Source organism: Pterocles gutturalis, unplaced genomic scaffold, assembly GCF_000699245.1.
Source record: "Pterocles gutturalis isolate BGI_N339 unplaced genomic scaffold, ASM69924v1 scaffold11286, whole genome shotgun sequence".
NCBI lineage: Eukaryota > Metazoa > Chordata > Aves > Pterocliformes > Pteroclidae > Pterocles > Pterocles gutturalis.
In genome coordinates, this window is record NW_010103206.1 from 988 (window position 1) to 19498 (window position 18511).

General features: G+C 44.5%; 1 protein-coding gene across 3 annotated transcripts in view; it reads left to right on the top strand.

Moving 5' to 3' along the window:
• The window catches only part of SLC6A6 (solute carrier family 6 (neurotransmitter transporter), member 6), a 52245-nt gene that overhangs the window by 783 nt on the left and 32951 nt on the right, over positions 1–18511 (top strand). The window contains exons 2-4 of one of the 3 annotated variants that reach the window (XM_010086622.1): positions 3125–3163; positions 5662–5727; positions 10096–10152. In XM_010086622.1, the coding sequence (XP_010084924.1) occupies positions 3125–3163; positions 5662–5727; positions 10096–10152 (162 nt within the window). Of the gene's footprint in view, positions 1–3121; positions 3164–5661; positions 5728–10095; positions 10153–18511 lie in introns of those variants that run through there. The other 2 variants (XM_010086623.1, XM_010086625.1) reach the window with 2 other exon arrangements.

An 18511-nucleotide genomic window follows, 5' to 3' on the forward strand; every position in this document is an offset into this window, starting at 1 on the left:
TTTATTGCTTGCATGTCAAAATGTTTCAAGTTTTGGACTAGCAAAAAAAGTGAGGCAGCCCTGATTGGGGGACATGTCACCGGCTGTGTCATTCGGGGCTCGGATGACAGTTGTTACCAGTTTAGATTTTATGGCTTTGGGTGTGAGGGTAAATCAGCCCATTAAAACCTGCTGCTGTGGTATTTGGAGGGGAGAGTCTTTGGTGAAAACCCTGATGGTTTCTGACAGCCGGGTGTTTACTCTCTGGGTCTGAATTTGGGGGAGCTGGCTGCCTTTTGGCATTGCCCACCTTCGCTTGAGTATTATGGAAAGATTCCCCTGACGGTTGTTGGGGTTTTTTAAAGCAAAATGTGCGAACAGTTGAGGCAGCCAGCGGCATGACGGTGTCCCTCGCCTGGAATAAGTCAAGGCTGAAGCACGAGCATGGCAGGAGGATGTCTTTGTTGCCCTGGTTAGACTGACACTGGAAACTTTATTTTTGGCACTTTCACAAGATAGCATCTTTGTGTTTCCTCTTCAACTGTCTCTTCTCTGCTTTGCATATTTTTTCCCACCCCTCTCCTCTTTATTTGCTTGCGTCTCACCTCTGCTCCTTCCCTTTCCCACTTCTCCCAGGGTTTGGGCTGCTGGGAGGCTGCACCCACTGGAGGGCGACAGACAGACACCTTTCCCTCTGCCCGGGTCCCGGGCTGCCCCGCGGGTGGGACGGGACACGGACCCCCGGCCTGCGGGTGGGCCGAGGGAGGAAAGGCTGCTTCTTGCTGTCATTTATTAACCTGCTTTTACCATGCGGCATTAGGGTTATTTTCTGGCATATTTTGCAGTAGGCGGGAGATTGCGGATGGCACTGTGATATTTGGAGGTACTGAGAAGGTCGTTGCGTGCTTGGGGGTGCTAGATCCAAATCCTGGGGTTTGTTGTTTGTTTGTTTAGGGATCTTGGTCTGGAATCCAGTAGAAATTTGGAATGCTTCAAATGCTACCAATTTTAATTTTATTTTACTTGCTGGAACAAGGAGCAAAATTTGGCATAGTGCTCTTTGTTGGTGCTTGCTAATTTGTAGCTTTTGGGTGGGTTGCCTGGATGTTTCTTAAATGTTAGAGGTGCAATGTTGGGGTCACGGCAGGATGCTTCAGTCTGTGTGAAATGCTGTATGAAAAGAGGTGCAACATTGCCCTGGAAAAATATGAAGAGACTGTAGATTGGCTTACTCTTGCTGTATGGTGCGTGGGAAACCTTCCCTGCCTGAGCACCGTGCTGTTTGTAAAGCTTTGGTGGGGATCTTGTCTTACAGGTAATCGTTGCAAATATTCCAATGAGTTTTCCTTAAATCGATACTCTGCTTAACCAAGAGTGAGCTACATCTTAGTGGCTTCTAGCCAAGTCCTGTGGGCTGGGTGTTTCCAAAGTTAGACTCTCGGGCATAAGCCTTTAGCAGGCTGCTGCGTTTCCTGGGCAGTGATGCTCCCAGGATTTTCATCAACGCATCTCAAGACTCACCAGCAGCTTTTTATTGTTTTAATTTTGCCCCTTGGTTTTCCAGTGTCCCATTGCTTTTCCCCAGTGGGCAGTGGGGCAATGTTGCCCGTTCCACCAGTAAGTACTATCCCTGTAGTGGTGCCCTACATAGGCTTTTAATCATGCTGACAAATGACTCTGAAAAGTTTATGCTGATTTGTTTCTTAAAAATGGATGGGAAAGCCATGGTAGTTAAAGGCTTTTGCAAGTAATGCTTATTTGATTGGTGATACTAATAAATTGTAGATCATTTAAGAAGTGCAGCTTTCAATAGATTACCCAGTAGGATTACTGCCTTCGAATTCTTCTCATCACTAACTTAATTTATATGACCAGAATGATTCAGGGTTATGTTTTTTAAAGTAATCCTGAGTCCAGTCCTCTTCAGTGCTCTATATGCAGACCTCAAGTTTATTCTAATACCACTCTTGCAGGGCTGTTTGCAGGATTGGGTCCTTAGCGTTTGGAAGAAAAGTGTGAGGATGAAAATGCAGTGATTTAATATTTGTTGTATTTCTTCCGTACGTGCACATCTACTTGAATCCTCAGCTGTTGTAGTGCCATGGATTTAATTGATTTCTGCTAGCTCAGTATCATCCCAAGGCATGTAAACTCTAGGCAATACTCTTTAGGTTGCTTACAGAGTAGCTAATATTGATATAAGACAGTGTGGTAGGAATGAAGTGAAACTGACACTCTTCATTGTCCTTTTTTTTCCCCAAAAACTGCCATGGGAAGGGCTATGGTGCTGCCAGTCTGTGACTCTGAAACTGGGGCTGGTGTCCTACAGCATCTTCTGTATTTCTACAGTCTCTCTCTTTTTTTTCCCAGTGTGTCTGGAATGACACCAGCAAAAAGCCGCTCAGTGCTTACCCTAAACCCAGCTCCAAGAGCATCCACCAAACCCACAGCTAGGTTGGTGGTGATCACATCCACGTCCTGCAGCAAGCTGTAGGTGGGAGGCAGCAGGCGGGTGGCACGCAGCCGCGGGAGGGTGGCTGTTGACACCCACGGGCTGTTGGGAAGGCTCGTGCATTTTAGCAGTTACTGGGTTTCCTGTTGTGGTTCTCTGTCACCCAGAACGGCCGCGGCCTTGAAGAACTCCTTCACTGCCGTGTCTGCCCAGCCTGGGTTTGAAGGCAGTTGGTGCTGGAGCGCTGGCGTGGAAAAACAATTGCACTGTGCCCAAAGACAGCAGGGCTGCCCCGCTGTAGGGTGGTGGGGTGGGAGAGCTGCCCATACGTTGAGCCACGGGTTATCAGTGAGCTGGAATGGAGTTAAAAGTTCTTCCTTTTTTGCTTCAGATCACATGGTGTTTGCATTTGGTTTCACTGCTGCAGTGTAATTTCCTTGCTTTTGAGATGGATGTAGTAACATTTTCTGTGATGTTTTACATAGAGTGAAACGGGTGAGAAATGATCTCCTGTTTTGGCATTGGTGCTACGTTCAGTGTCTTGATGTTCTTCAAAATATAAGTTCGTACTGGTGAAATTCAGAAAACGCGATGCATGATAACATTGAAACATGTCTGACTTACCTTGCTAGACCCATTTTTTTCCGTTAAAATATTTTTTTTTGCCTTTTCTTTTTCTCTTTTTTTTCCAAACAGGAAGACAAAACCAATTCAGGAGTGACTCTTCTTCATGTAAGTGTTATTTATGCTTGTTTATGAAATTGCAAAAGAGTTATAAAGCTCATTAAAGCACTCAAATACTAAGCATTTACCATCTGTTCATAGAAACCAAGTATAGAGCATGTAAAAATAGGCTGTAGTTATACAGTAATAATGCAACTGTTAGCTTAAATCTCTCTGTGCAGTTCTTCCGTGCACATCACTGCAGCGTTTAGAAACCATTGCAAAGCACTTCGCAGACATTTAAGTAGCATGCCCAGAAAGTTGATGTGTAAATCCTGGAGGGATAATATTAAAGCAGGTTGAGACCCAGAAGTGAGAGCTCGTTTTCAGCACCCCAAAGTCCTTGATTCCCAAACCCTGTGACAAGAGTCAGCTTCTCTGCCTTGGATCCTACAAAATCCAAGTTCTGCCTGTAGAGCCGTTTGTGTGTGTGCATGTGTACCGGTGTGTGCATGTATACCTGTGGGTAAAAGAAAGTGTGCATACACATATTTGGCCCCAAACAGCCTATAGGTATCTCAGGCCTTTTCTGCAACCTCTGGTGATACCCATTAAAGTAAGAGTAGATGCCACCAGCTGTTGGTGAATACTGTTGCACATGTTTTGTGAAAGCACTTGGCTCCAGACTGGGTCTGGGTGAGCCCAGGACAGTATTCTTCATGGGACCAAGAAAGCTGCATGTCATCAAAATACAACAGGTTGGTTTTTCCACACGATCTAGTGACCTGGTTTGCTTGCAAATCTCAGGTTGGAAAACTCTTGAGTGGTATAGGAAGCTCTGCTCTGGTATTTCTTCCTAGTAAATAAATCTGATTAAATGTTTTAAGGGGCTGCATAGATGAAGACTCTCATTGCCTCAATGCAAAATTAGCTTAGCAAGGAGAATGCCTGCATTGTTCCCAGTGCAGGGCCCGCTTTGCATAACTTCCAAGCATGTACCGCGTCCAGTGGCATGGCAAGCCCACGAGCGCTCACCTCAGGCTGATTTCCCATAAGTCAACTTTTTTTTTTTTTTTCAATAACATCTATCTCAGAATTGCAGCACTCCATTACGCTTGCGTAGCAACTGCTGGTTAATATGTAGCAAAACGCCGTGTGGTAACAAATGGTTTTTTTGCTATTGTTGGGCTGGAATGTTAGTTCAGCTTCTAGATAAAAGTGGCTTGCGCAAGGCGCCCCGATAGACCATAATTTCTGTGCTTGTCCGGTAGCTCTGTAGGCAACCGCGTTCTGCTCTTCCTCTCCCCTGTGCTTCCCTTCATCTTCCACCTGAGCGAGGGGTGGGCTTGGGTAACGGCAGGGAGCTGGCAGCCCTTGGTGTCCCGCCAAGCACCAGCGTGGGGTTTATGTTAAGCCCGTTGCTGGTCAAGCATCTGTTGAAAACACTCTTTATTCTGGTTGAGTTGCTAGCAGAAACGTTGTAAGACGCTTTATTTAATAGCTTTAAACCACAAGTGTTCTTTGGCTGGTTTTATGGATATCTTAAGACCATCTTTCCAAAAAAAAAAAAAAAAAAGGAGAAAGGAGTAGTAAGTGAAGGATACCCCACAAAGGATTAAAGGATCCTCCTTCCCTGCAGCTGGAGTGCCAGCTGAGACTAGCTAAGAGTTTGTATCTTTGAGAAGGTGCATCATCATTTTTAAAAGGTAACGGAGAAGGAAAAATTCCAGAAGGCTTTTGAATATTGCCATGTTCAACATTTGTAGCTCATTATTATTTCATTCTAGTGTAGAAAATTCAAACCTCTTGCAAAGTCTGTGAAGCACATGCTTTTCAGAGATTTTAAATGGGAAACAGTGCAACAGAACCGCCTTTAAGGGAAGAAACTCCCAAACAGACGAACCCTACAGCAGTGACTGTATGGTGTCTGGAAGCTGTGGAATAAGTGTGCAGTGCAGATCTGAAGAGTTTTGTCTGGAGATTTCAGTGTCAGAAACAAATAATCGGGAGCTTCCCAAGTCCGATACATACACTCCGAAATGAATGAGTGATGAAACATTTGTGGTCCAGAGGCCATTTGCGGTGCAGCCTTCCATCACCTGCTGTGGCTTTTCAACAGCTAACGGCAAGCTTTGAGCATCAGAGCCTCTCTCTTCTGGTTCTGTGCATGAAATATTATGACTTTGACTCGATAACTCTATTTGTGCCTGCCTGTGCATTGTCTCCCCTTGGCTTCTTCAACTGCGTGAGTTCCCAAAAAGTGAGTTAAACTCTAGGGATAGGAATAGCAAGTCCGCAGCGAAATGGCAGGATTGTGAAGCATCCAGGAGAGGGATGGTTTCCAGGCTCCGTTCAGAGGGGGTTGACTCCTGTGGCAGTGATGCTTGGTGGGGATTAACCCCTCAGGACTGTCACTTGGACCAGTCACCGTGACAGGAGGTGACCACTTTGAGAAAGGACTCCTTGTGACAGTAGCCAGCCATATGTAGTTGTAATGATAAGAAAGGGACCATCTTTTTGTAGTCACTTTGCGACAAATACTACCACGATTCATTACTTTCCATCAGTGCCTCATCCTATGGAGGAATCACCACTGCCCATCTACATTGAGGAGGGGACAGAAGTCCCGATTGGTGAGTGCAGTTGGGATGGGATCTGTTTAAGGGGGGGTGTCACGGTACTTGGGTTTTGTATTCCTCACGTTTGTGTATACCCATTTGTCACTGAAAATTGTAAGGTCTGTTGCAGATGTTTTGGGTTTTTTATTTTATTTTCTTAATGCAAGTGTATTTTAGAGCTCCTGAGGATCGTTAAATACCACTAGTGTTGGTGTTCAGCTGCTCATAAATCAAAGTATATAATTTATGCAGTGACACTGAAAGCTTCCGTGCAGGATCGGTTAAAACAAGGCTGAGGAAGACCATGAGTATCACAAGAGGTAGTTCCCACTTCAGCCTTTGACCTCGGTGTTGAGATGTTTCATGGGCTAGGTCGGCTGGTTTTGTCCTGCTGATGCTGGCCTGCTGGCACCCAGCAGACTCACGCTGCACACACCACCAAGGACCCAGAAAAGAGGTAGAGAGGTTTGCTGTTATCTGCATTGCACATTGGAGTGCTGCACACCCCCGTTTCTGAGCTCCAGTGGGGATGTATTGTCTTATATGGATATATAGGTTTAAGTGTTGAGCAGTGTTTCAGATAACTCATGAAGAAAAGAGACTAAAAGATCAGTAAGTTGGTCTGTGGTGATGTCTTTGGACTGTAGAAGGCTGTGACTGCAGCATTTCCCAGAGCCCCTTCCTAATTCAACCTCTTCTCAGTCACATACAGTAAGTGTGCCCCGGCTACCACCTTGGGAGTCTGCCCTGTTGAGCAGATGTGTCTCTTCAAATAACTTTTCCTTATTCTACATCCTGAATTTTTCCATTCCTAAGTTCAAGCAGTCATTTCTTGTCCTACTATCTCTTGAGCTAGATTAATTACCTTCCTCTACACACAGTACCTTGGAGGTATTTATAGCTGGATCTCAGCCCAGGAGCCTTCTCATTTATAGACCATATTAATTTAGCTCTCGTGCTCTCTCCTTAGATCATTTTTATTGTCCTTATTTGTATTTCCTTTAACTTTTCTGTCTCCTTTCTAACCTGCGGAGACTCGAACAGCTCATGCTACACCCACCGTGGTTGTTTTGACGTTGTGTTGTGCTTTGGATTTCCATATCATCCCTTCATACGTACACATCCAGAAATAGCTTAGCTTTTGACCCTTCTCCTGCATCAGTCAGTAGCATCACACAGAGAAACTCTATTACTTGGCTAATCTTACCTCTAATCACCTTTAGGTCTTTCTTGGATTTGTAGCTTTGCAGCTGGCTGCTCCTCAGGCAGTGTCACTGCTCTCCTGAGATGTAGGGTTTATACTTCCTACCACTGCATCCCCATCCCATTGCGTGCCTCTTACTTACTGCACCCAGGAATGATTTAAGAGAGTATGCCTATGTATTTATTTTAATGCCCTGGGTTTTTATCACTTACAAAGTTGTTACTGTTTTATCATATATAAAGCAAAGAAGCACTTACAATTTTATATTTTGATACCTATGACAACTGCCTTCTGCACATTACTCCAGACTGCTTTCCCAGCTCCATCATTCTTGTCTGCATACCTCCCCTGATTTTTCCTTCCTCTAGTTATAAAAGTTCATCATGTAAAAGCTGACGGGTTTACCCTTCTCTTCATCCTCATTTTGTCCCTTTTCTCGTTATACAGTTAGTGTATTGTTGCTGTATCCCTTCCATGCATGCCATGATACGGTCTTTCCCAGAGCAGATCATCTTTTCCTCACCTCCCCTAGGGCTGTAGTCAGCTGAACGTCTGCTCAGCATCCGTCCCCTCTTGTAGAACCCTTCAAGCTGAGTTCTGTCACAGCCCCTGGTATTTCATCTTGTCTTTCCCATTGCACTGAAGAAACCTGGACTGCTGGGATGGTGGTACCGCACCAAGAAAAATATTGTAAAGCTGATGAATCACAAAAGTGACCAAACAACCAAAAAAACTACCTACGAGTGAAAAGCTTTCTAGAGGATGTTTGTTCGGTGCCGTCATGAGGCAGGTTGGTCAGATCAGTCTCTGAAATGCAGCAGTAGCTGTGAAATGGCCAAACTGGGTTGGGGAGGGCACCATGTTTACTTATTTTAAAGAAGTATCTGGACTGTCAATACAGCAAGCTGTGGTGGAGGGGGAATGAGTGGAAAAAGTCAATGGTGCAGAGATGAGAGCAAACACAAGCTCCGAGCTCGGTATTTGAATCCCTGACGTGGGTCAGGGCTTTCGTAACGGTTGGAATCAGGATAAATTGTCCACCTAGGAAGGCAGCTGCAAAAATCTGATCTGGGTCTGGGTCTCAGTTCTGGTCCTGCTTTCCGTTGAGCTCAGTAGCCTGATCTAGATCCAGGGTGCCCATTTGCACCTGAATAGACCAGGACAGGAATAAAAAGAAGTCCCTTCTGAGTTTAGGCTGGAAGAGAATAACACACTGTGCAGTAGTTAAAACAATTCAGCACAACCATCATTTACTTTTATCAGATTGTTTGGAGAACTTCGGTTGTTTCCTCATCCAAAACACATTTTGGATAGTATATGGAGTGCGTACTGTTCTGGCCCAAACCTAACAGGTGGTGGTAGATTACTTCGTAGCTCCTGTATTTATTTAAAAACAGAAAATAGAGAAATCAGTAGGTTCTTTCAGCGTCTAAATTTAACAACACTAATTATTTCAAGCAGCTTCAAAAGGAACATAAATCTCGCTTGTTTGTTGCAGCTGCTTCATGAAAACAGCAGCTACAAATAATAGCCTATAATGAAAATCTAGCTAACACTGTCATGAATTAACCAACAAGAGAATGAGCGTGTGGGATCCGGACAAAGGCAGCATTTCCTCCCGTGGAAAGGAGGAGGTGGTTATTACCTAAACGCTGGTTTTATCTCCTTGGGTGGAATGACGACTTTGACATTTCTGCATAGATGAACACCACTTTTGTTTGGGAAAAGGTCTCAGCTATACTTAATTTTTATGCACTTTTGCACTTTCTCGAGTACATCCCTCGAGGAAGGCAGGTAAGAGAGATGCAACAAATGTTAGTAAATCAAAGCTGTTTCTGAGGAGATGGAGAATATTTTGTGAGCGCTGGCAAAGACTCTAGAGAATAACAGTAAAAGAGCAGAGGTCAGCCCCTGGCAGTCTTCGTTCAGGCACTATTTCAGCTGTCTTCCACACAATTAAACCCTCCAGGAGATTCAAGGTGAGGAAGCAGGCGGAGCAGGTCATTATTCAGCATTGCGGTTCATGCTGAGGCCATGGCCGTATTCCCCAGGCGCTGTTTGGAATCTGTTGTGTTAAGCAGTGAAGAAAACACCTGAGACCACATAGTCCAAATTTACATTTTATAAAGCAAAAACCCAAGAATAAAATATTTGCATTGGCAGTCATTGTATTTGGCCCGTACAGAACATCACCGAGGGAATAATTGCCTCCTCGGGGATCAGGGAGCAGCAGAGCTGTAGGCTGAGATGGTTGTTTATGTTTTTCCTTCCAAGTCACATTTTGAGACATTAGTGTTGTTTAATACCTGTGAAATGAGCTGCGAAGCCGTCCAAATTCAGGATCTCATTCTCAACTGATTTACTCCAGCGTAGCTTTGTTGATTCCGGTAGCGTTGCTGTTGCTTTATTGTGGTACAAACAGGACCAAAGTCAGCCCCCCCTTAAAGTCAGCCCCCCTTTTTCAGGAATCAGTCCTGCTGACCTTGAAACCCCTGGCCCTGCTGCTGCAGCTCCGAGTCCCCATGCAGGCACAATCCCAGTGGTGCTATCTTACTGACCCATTTTTTCTAACGAATAGCACTGGCTTCAGTGGACTTATTTCAAACGTATACAAGTGTTATGCAGACATTGCCTATATAGGATTTTCCCTGCCATTAAACCATCTTGGTATGATGGAAGGCTCCATCGTATTCTCCTGGTGGTACTCACAAGTCATGGTGTAGCCTGGGCTCATTTGAGTGATCTTGATCATGGGAGTAGAATTTTATTACAATCGCACACAGTTTCTTTTGCTGCTGCTGCTCAATCCCTGCTCTTAAGCATTGCTGATATTAATGATAAAAACTGGATTTCCAGTACTCCTGCTCTTGGACAGATTCAATGAAAGGCAGATGCTTTATTTTTTTTTTCTCCTTCAATAAGAGAGTTAGAGCTGGTTTTTAAGCAGGATGAGCATAGGAGTGCATTTTCCCAAGCAGGGAGAATATCTGGCACCTTACAGCGAGCTGGCTCTGTGTCTCTCCAGGAGGTTGCCTTCGCTCGTAAGAGAAGAGAACCATTTCTGTCAGGTGCACTTCAGGGTCTGCTCTTTCATGGGGTGCTGGCACACAGAAAGCTTGATTTTTGCCAGGTACGGAGTGCCTTCTGCAAGGTATTGAGTACTGTCCTATCCTTTGCAGCCAAAAAGGAGTTGATTGCTCTTGGCATCAGGCAAATCTGGACCCAGAAGACCACAGGTAGTATTTACCAATTATTTATGTGCTTTCGCATGCCAGAGGTTGTCTGAATTGATTTCCCTAGCATACAAGAGATTTCAGGCGTTAATGACACTTGCTTGCCACTAAAAACATTTTTTTAAAAATAATACAGTAATAAGCATGACATTTATTGCATTGCCATGGGGAAATTAAAACCCCCAAAATTAACTGCAGTCCAAGTAACTGTTAGCTCTTTAGAGCTATTGCAAATGTGTGAGTTACGTACCCTGAATGAGCACCGTATGCCAATTCACTGTGGCCCAGCGAGTCACAGGACACATGGTGGAAAGCTTGGCATGCCTTGTACCATTCAGCAGGGGGTTTTGTTCGGTTTTCTTAAAGGAATATGTTTTTATTCTGACAGTAAAATGATTATCGTCTGATATGCTGCCACCAGGGACTGTTGCTTATTTTGTGCTTAACCTGGAGTTTACCCATTTGTCACTCATGGCACACACCCTCTGTTATCTTTTTCCTTTACAACCGCTTGTATTGTACGCATGCAGAATCAGAATATGAAGATGGAGCATTCCATTCGGTACTGTCTTGTCATTTTGTGTTAATCCTCTTCTCCCTTTTCCTCCTCATCTTCTTTCTTTGTCCGATAGGGAAATCCAGGTTGGTTATAAGGAAAAATTGTTCACCCTGGGAGGAGTGAAGCAGTGGGACAGGTTGCTCAGAGGTTGCACTGTCTTTACTCCTGGAGGTTTTCAGAGCCTGACCAGATAACGCCATTAGCAACCCAGTCTGATGTTGATGTTGGCCCTTCTTTGAGCAAGAGATGGGGCTGTGTGACCTCCAGAAGTCCCCTCTAACCTGAATTATTTTATGGTGCCGTTGAATACCCAGTTCCTGTGCTGATTCAGCCGTGGTGCTGTGTGTGTCATTAACTCGTCACTCCCCATTGGAGTCACCGTCATTCGCACCAGCATAAAGGAGCAACCTCCTGAAGGTCAATGACATTACAGTGGGTTTATTCAAGTGGGATCAAAATCAAGATGTAAATGGTAACCTCAGGTCAGATCAGTAGATGAAATTTGGGTGTCTCTGAAACTAGCTGGAATTTTTACCACCAAGTTCAGGAATACCAGGATTTCACCTGAGATCTCTTCAAGTCTTCATTAATGCCAGTTGAAGTTATCAGTGGAAGAGTTTGATGCATAATTATATCAGGAGGATAAGTATTTAAAAAGTAAAGATCACCTTTTTTCCCTTTCAGTTACAAATCCCATTCTCTGGCAGCCTTGAAGAGAGCTTTGGGGATTTAGGATTTAGCGAGTCGCCAGCTGCCCTCGCTCGGCCATTCCGTGCTGGTTTCCTCGTGCGGCTGTAACCACGGGAGGGAGTTAATGCTGCTCAGAGCATCTGCTCCTCAGCTAAACACCTTCCCACCCTGCAGTTGCCTGCCAAGAGCTTCGGATGTGCAGAGGGGTGTCTGCAGGCTCTATAGGGTAGCAAATTTTCGTGGGTTGGGCCATATACTAACCAAAAAATGCACTTTGTCAGAATAATGTTATTTTAATTGTGCTGAAAGAAAGTAAAACCACACTTGGGTTCACCGTATCAGTCTAGGGAATCTTCAACAATGATCTAGCTATTCTAGGAAAAAAAAAAAAAAAAAAAGAAACTCTCAATTGCTAGGAAAAGGAAATACAGGAATAGTTTTACAGGATTGCTCTTTCAAGTCTGCCAAGATAAGATGAGTTTTCTCCATATCTCTCCTTTATCAGCAAAAAGTATGTTGCTTATGCAAACACCTTATTTCCCATCAGGCTCTGTCAAAAGTAAAGTTTACAAATGGGGCAACTGTAATGGATTGAGGAAAGACTAAATATGCGCAATGAAAAAAGCCTTTGTTGTCCCTTTTTATGCAAGGCAGGATTCTAAAATTAAGATTTAACGGGACAAACTTGCTTTCATATACCTTTTCTAGTGATGGCTGCCCCATGTCAATTCTCCTTCCTCATCCTCCTGAAATGATGTAGAGGGTTGCTCTCTCAAATGTGAAAAAGGTGTTGCACGTGCGGAGGGAATATAGTAGGAGAAGACGGTGTTGCTTAGTAGGGTTGAAGGTCCCTTCTCCTCCACTCTTCCTGCAGTACACGAGCTATAGATTACAAGTCAAATTTAATAGATAATAGTCCCATGAGGAGTTTAAAGCAGTGCATCTGACTTGGAATCACCTGGGTTTCTCCCTCTGCAAAACTATCCGAAGTTCATGTAGCTCTTGTACACGTCACTTCCTTACAGAAATCCACAAGAGTAAACCAAAGGAAGTTCTCTTGCTTTCTAGCGTTGGTTTACATATGGAGTGTTTTTATGGCGATCTCAGCTGTTTGTCACGTACCCGGCATTTGTGGTGGAACTGCAAACAGTTTCCCACCTGTCGCTAATTAGCTTTTGCACATGAAAAAAAAAAAATCCTGAAAAACAATTGTAGTCATGACGAAAACAGCTGTGGATATTAAAGGTTAATGTGCCACACTGGTATCTAGTGGAAGCGTCTCCACTTAGATGAAATTGCACTAAGGAAGATCCTCGACTGTTCGGAATTACGAACTGCAACTCTGAACTGGGCGACAGAAGTAGGTTTAGTTTACAGTAGTCAAGCTAGGACTATAAAAGCAACCTGCAATGAAAGCCATCAGCTGGTGTTTGTTTGGCAAGATAAGAGATGGAGGAAAATACTCAGCCTGCTCATATATTTTCGTGCCATCTTTGGGGATGCTTAGTGCAAAAGGCGACAGCAAAGCGAGTACCTGGAGCCTGTGGGGTTGACACGGGTCAAGGTAGGGCTGCAGGTACTTTTACTGGAGTCTTTCGAAATTCCCTTTGGAGGCTGCAGTCCCAGGGTGAATTCAGTGGGGCTTTTGTCCAAGTAGTGCGTGGGATCAGGGTTTTGTTTGTGCTTGGTGTGTGCTCGGCGCTTTGCAGAGCGTGGTATGCAGAAGCGGTTTATATGTTCGTTTCCTTGGAGAAGTGAAGTATTTGTTCTGGCGCTATTTGGTTTTCATATCTCTTGACATAGAAACGAGCGCAGCTCTCTGTCTGTGAGAGCTGATGTCAGAGGTCTATGGTGAAAGTGAACTGAAAATACACCTCCGACGGGGAATCAGCCTGAATCGTGGGATATTTCAAAGCATATTGGTTTAGTGGTCAATACCAAAGGTTTTACTTCCAACTCAGATCTTCAAAGCAGATGGGTAGTGATCAAAAATTTGTGATTTTTGATCCAATAATGCCCATGGAGAGGCCTGTAGGACATAGTGGTATTCCTTCTGAAATACCCTCCAGGCTCAGCGAGACTTCTGGAGGCATGTTGATGGGACTGGTGACATTTCTTCTGTCTTTCTACCTTCTTTTTACCAATGAAGTAAGTGAAATACCGTCAGTGTTTATACACAGCTTTAAAAGGCCACAGCTGAGGTGATATTCAACTAGTGAGCGGCTCTGGCCGGCCGTGGGAGCTCAGGGGACGGAGCTGCAGCTGGAGAGCGAGCCAAGGCTGTTCTGGGATCAAACAAAACATGCCAATGTCCTGCCGTACAAGCCAGCACCTGGCACCAGCTGCATACAAGCAAATAAATACCATAGTGTAATACCACAGTGGCTACACGGCTTCGCGTTTTGTGCGTGTGCGTGAAAGTCTGCAGATCCCCGACCCGCTCTGCAGAGCTGCTCTCTCTGTGGGCTTTGCCACTTCTCCTTTTAGCATATCCTCAGCAGAACCCCCCCGCGCTCTGTTTTGCTCTGCCCTGTCAGTAGTTTCGATTTCATTTCCTGTGTAAAACTTCATATGCTTAAAGTTTCTGTTCCTTTTTTTTTTTTTTCTTGAAGGAAAGGAAACAACAACAGTAAATTAAACCTCAGGGTGCTTAGGAAAATCGCTGATGGCTGAAGGCCTGGGAGCAGCGGCGCCCTGGCTGAGCACTGCAGTGACCCAAGTGACCGAGTCACCCGGTACAGCAGCGAGGGTCGTTGCTCCACCTTAGCGCCACATCTTAAAAGCCTACAGCTCATTTCCATCACTGAATTGTATTTTTGCTGATAATTACTACCAGCATGGAGGAGAAGTCAAGACTGAAATCAAGAGTAGCTCACTCTCATCATTAAGCTCACGGCTCTGTCCTCAGGGCTTCGTAACCTTCTCAGGCTTTACAGCCCTGTAACGGGGCTGACGCTGCTCATCGCGTGCGAGTAGTAGCTGTTGCTCTGGTACAAGTTGGCTGGATGTTTTCCACCCACGGTGCCGTGTTGCACAACTCTTCCTTCCATTAATGTGTTCTAGAAAAAAACCTTAGGTGTTATGCAGATGGGGCATGGGAACAAAGAAGAAGAAAGGATTGTTCTCCTCTGCCGATGGTGTCGGGATCTAGATGTGTGTCAATCAGGTAGTGTAGAACATGTTTAAACAGGTGCTGCGGGTGGGATAGAAATCTGTCCTCGGTTATTGTTGAAGTCAAGATGAATGGGTAGAGGCAGTAAAAACACAACTCTGCCTTGATGTGGAGGTGGCCGAGGCGGGTACCCAACAGCCTGGTTCCAAAGCTGATCAAAGCCATCAGTGGGGATGGAAAACTCCACTTGTTTTTCCAAAACCATATAATCTTATACATATATCTGGTTTCCACTTAGTCGGGAAACATAGTGAAAAAGCACAGTATTCTTCGAGAAAGCCCTGAACATTAGCATTGATAAACTCAGTAAATTTAAGGCTAAATTTAGAATTAGTTGAAAGAGCAGCTGAGAGTGGAATGATTTATCCCCAAGAAAAAATTACTTTGAAATAGTGAATTCATAGATTGTATTGCACATTTGCTTCACTAAATGGCTGCTTTATTGTTTCTCTTCCCTGCACTGGGACACTGCTCGGTTATGGTAGCGCAGAGATTGCCGTGTGCCATTGCCATGCGTTGTGAGTGCCTTGCAGATGTGTCACATGGAATCAGTACGTTACTAATCACAGGGAAAAAATTCAATAGGCACAGTGCACACCACTGACTATTCAAGTTCGTAAGCTTTGTGGGCTTCAAGGTTTTTTCCTTTTTTATGGCAGATGAGGGACATCCCTTATTGATTTTGATGTGGTTTATTTCTGGCAGTAGAACTAGTTTAATTGACACCGAGACTTACTAGAGCATTGCAATCCACTCAACGGCAGACCTTCAGAATGGAAAACAAAATGTGAAAATACTTGTTCCTTTGGTCAAAAGTTGTATAAATGTAGGGTACAAGGTGGCTAAAGGGTTGAGGATGTGCACAGCTTGTTGAATCTTCTTGGACAATGCCAGTCTCGCTTGGAAACCATCACCTTGCCACACCACTTGGACGGACTCCTGCGTTTTGTTAAAGGCTGTCTCTTAAAGACAAGGGTTTCAAGAGGTGGCGTCACCCAGTGAATTATTTTTCACTTTCACAATGGGAGAGCTGGTGCAGCAGAGGGAGTGTGCAGGGAACGCAGCAGGGAGCTGGTACTTCTTTCCAGCCCGTTGACAGCCAGGAGGCCGTTCGCTGGCACACCTGGAGGCATTGAATCCGGTCAGCACTTGGCTTCACGTGGACAAAACCACGTGTTAACTGGATGTTCTCCTGCACGTAACTACCAGTCCAGTGCCCTAGGGACAAGCAGTTCCCCTTCCTTCTGCCTGCCTCTGCCAACCCTTGTTTTCATGCTCTCTCCTTCCCCATGGTCCTCTTTCAAGAGTCTCCCTTGGGCTTTCCTCTTTGAGGAGGGGACAAAGCAGGAGGACCACAGCTCTCCAGTGCAGGACGCTTGGTTTCTCACTGGGGTACAGGAGACAGAGGATTTCAGTAGGATAGAGTCGTACCCAGTGTGACACAGTGTGCCCGTCCTCTGCATCGCTGCATCCCGTGCGCCTGGGACCAGGGCTGCCCGAGACCATCTCCCTGGGGGCGCAGGCTCCATCCCGTGGAGTCTGGGAAGCATCATCTTTGCTTCAAGCCCTGTGTTTAGGGTCAGGATCATGTTCCCTCTGAAAGCCATCGGAGTTTGTGGATGTTCGTTCTCCACCTTTCCACCCCACACAACGGGAAGGGAGTTTTCGGTTTCCTCCCGTTCTGGGTTTAGCCGTAGCTGGGAAGGGAGTTTTCAGTTTCCTCCCGTTCTGGGTTTAGCCGTAGCTGCTTTGCTCTTGCACATAAGTAAGCAGAACAAAATGAGCATCTAGAGTATAACGTGACTGCAGATGTTCTGCCGCTGAAATCTGAGCAAAGATGCAGGTTTTGTAATGACTGCAGATTTTCTGCTGATGAAATCTGAGCAAAGATGCAGGTTTTGTAACAGCTCTGCTGTGACACGGTACCTATTTGAAGAGCATGAATGGAACCACCAGTGAGGAAGAACTACGTGGGGAAAAAAAGATACCTTTTGTCCAGACCACAACCGATGAAAAAGAAATTGCATTAAGCCCTGGGCTTTCCTTTCAGAATAGATTTCAGCTCTATAAAGAAGTGCATTTTGCTCCTAGAAAATTTTCAGGAGCAGATTGCTGTGACACGGTACCTGTCTGAAGAGCATGAATGGAACCACCAGCGAGGAAGAACTACGTGGGGAAAAAAAGATACCTTTTGTCCAGACCACAACCGATGAAAAAGAAATTGCATTAAGCCCTGGGCTTTCCTTTCAGAATAGATTTCAGCTCTATAAAGAAGTGCATTTTGCTCCTAGAAAATTTTCAGGAGCAGATTTTCTAGTCTATCTTAGAAGACTAAAAAAAAGTGTCATAGTGGAAGAAAAGGAAAGGACGAAGGAGATGGGAGACAGTGAAAGCTGGGGGAAAACTGAGAAGGAAGAAAGGACAAATGGATAGATGTTACAATAAACACCCTTATGCAGGGAAAAGTAATCAGAAAAAGAAGAGTCCATTAAAGTCAAAGAGAACAGTGAGATGTTTAGGGGATTTTTAGAGGCATTTTTAAGAAGAGAGGCAATGTGTGCAATACAGACGGCAGTGTTATTTTTCAGAAAACGTAGGTATCTTGTTCAATGAAGCAGAAAGAACTTGGATGTTAGTTAAGGACGATAAATGAAGTCAGGTGCTCTTTGGATACTGGTGTGGCCTCGAGAGCTGCCAAACATAAAGGCTTTTTCTTCTGCAGATCAGAAAGATTTGCACTAAAGCCATAAGTTTGATCAAGGGGCTGTTTATTTTAATCGTGTATTGATTGGCTTAACCACATTGCTCCGGGAGGGAGGGAAAGCTGTCAACATCAAGAATTACAGCTTTCAAAGTTCCAAGTAATCCTAGGAAATGAGCCAAACATAATAAATGCAGTTTTATTCGGGACCTGATCCTACTACTATTGAATTGAATAGAAGCTTTTCCATTGCTCTCAATGAGAGTGGAAGCTTCTTTTTTGAAGAGCAACTCTGATCCAGCTATTGGTGCAGCTAATTTTCTAATATTCACGAATATGAATATAAAATAACAAAAAAGAACCAACCCACAGATAGATCGGCAGATATAGAAAAGCTCATTTTTTTAAGGGGGGTTGACTTTGATTTCCAAGGTACAAAAGTAGAAAATGGCAGAAAAATAAGAGAGATGGTAATGTGTAAGGAGGCAGTGAGATTAAGTAAGGTTAAAAAAATTCATTATAATGTGATAAACAGATGTTTTTCAAAAGCCATGGAGACAGAAGAGAAGGAGAGAGCACTGAGAAGCTCGAAATATCCAACCTGCACAGGCTGTACGTAGTTAAAAAGGGTCCTTGAAAGCAAATTAGTGGTGGTACACATCACATGGCAAAAACGGTCCATACAATCAGCAGTACAGCCATTCCCCCCACAGCATTCCCATCAGGCTACAGACACTCGGAGTATGTACTTTGCTTTTAGTTTTCTAATGGAAGAATGAGGCAGAAAACACATGTCCAGTTACAATTCTAGTCACCAATTCAGTATGTCAGATCCCTATTCAGAGTTTATATGCATTGACCAAAAAAGAAGTGGCTCCTTTGCTGTGGTTTCTGATCTCCAGCTGCAAGGCAGGGCATGCATTTCAGCATGCACAAATATTTACAAATGCATATCTGTGTGTACAGGCAGCCTTTGATTTTCGTGTTGTCACCAGGGGTTGGAAAACCATTGTTTTGAAGACTTGATTTTTCAACATTTTTAAGTGAGGTAGCACACACGATGGAGTTGCCATCAGGGCTCCTCCGGGAAGGTGCTCCCTGTGCTGGCCGCCTGTCTCTGGCTGTAAGAAGCTTGGAGCGGATCATTACTGTAATCCCAAACCAGAAGTTGAACAGTATATTTTCAGATGTGTAATCTGGGGGTTGTCTGTCCAAAAAAAGTCAGTGGTTCTGCAGTTCT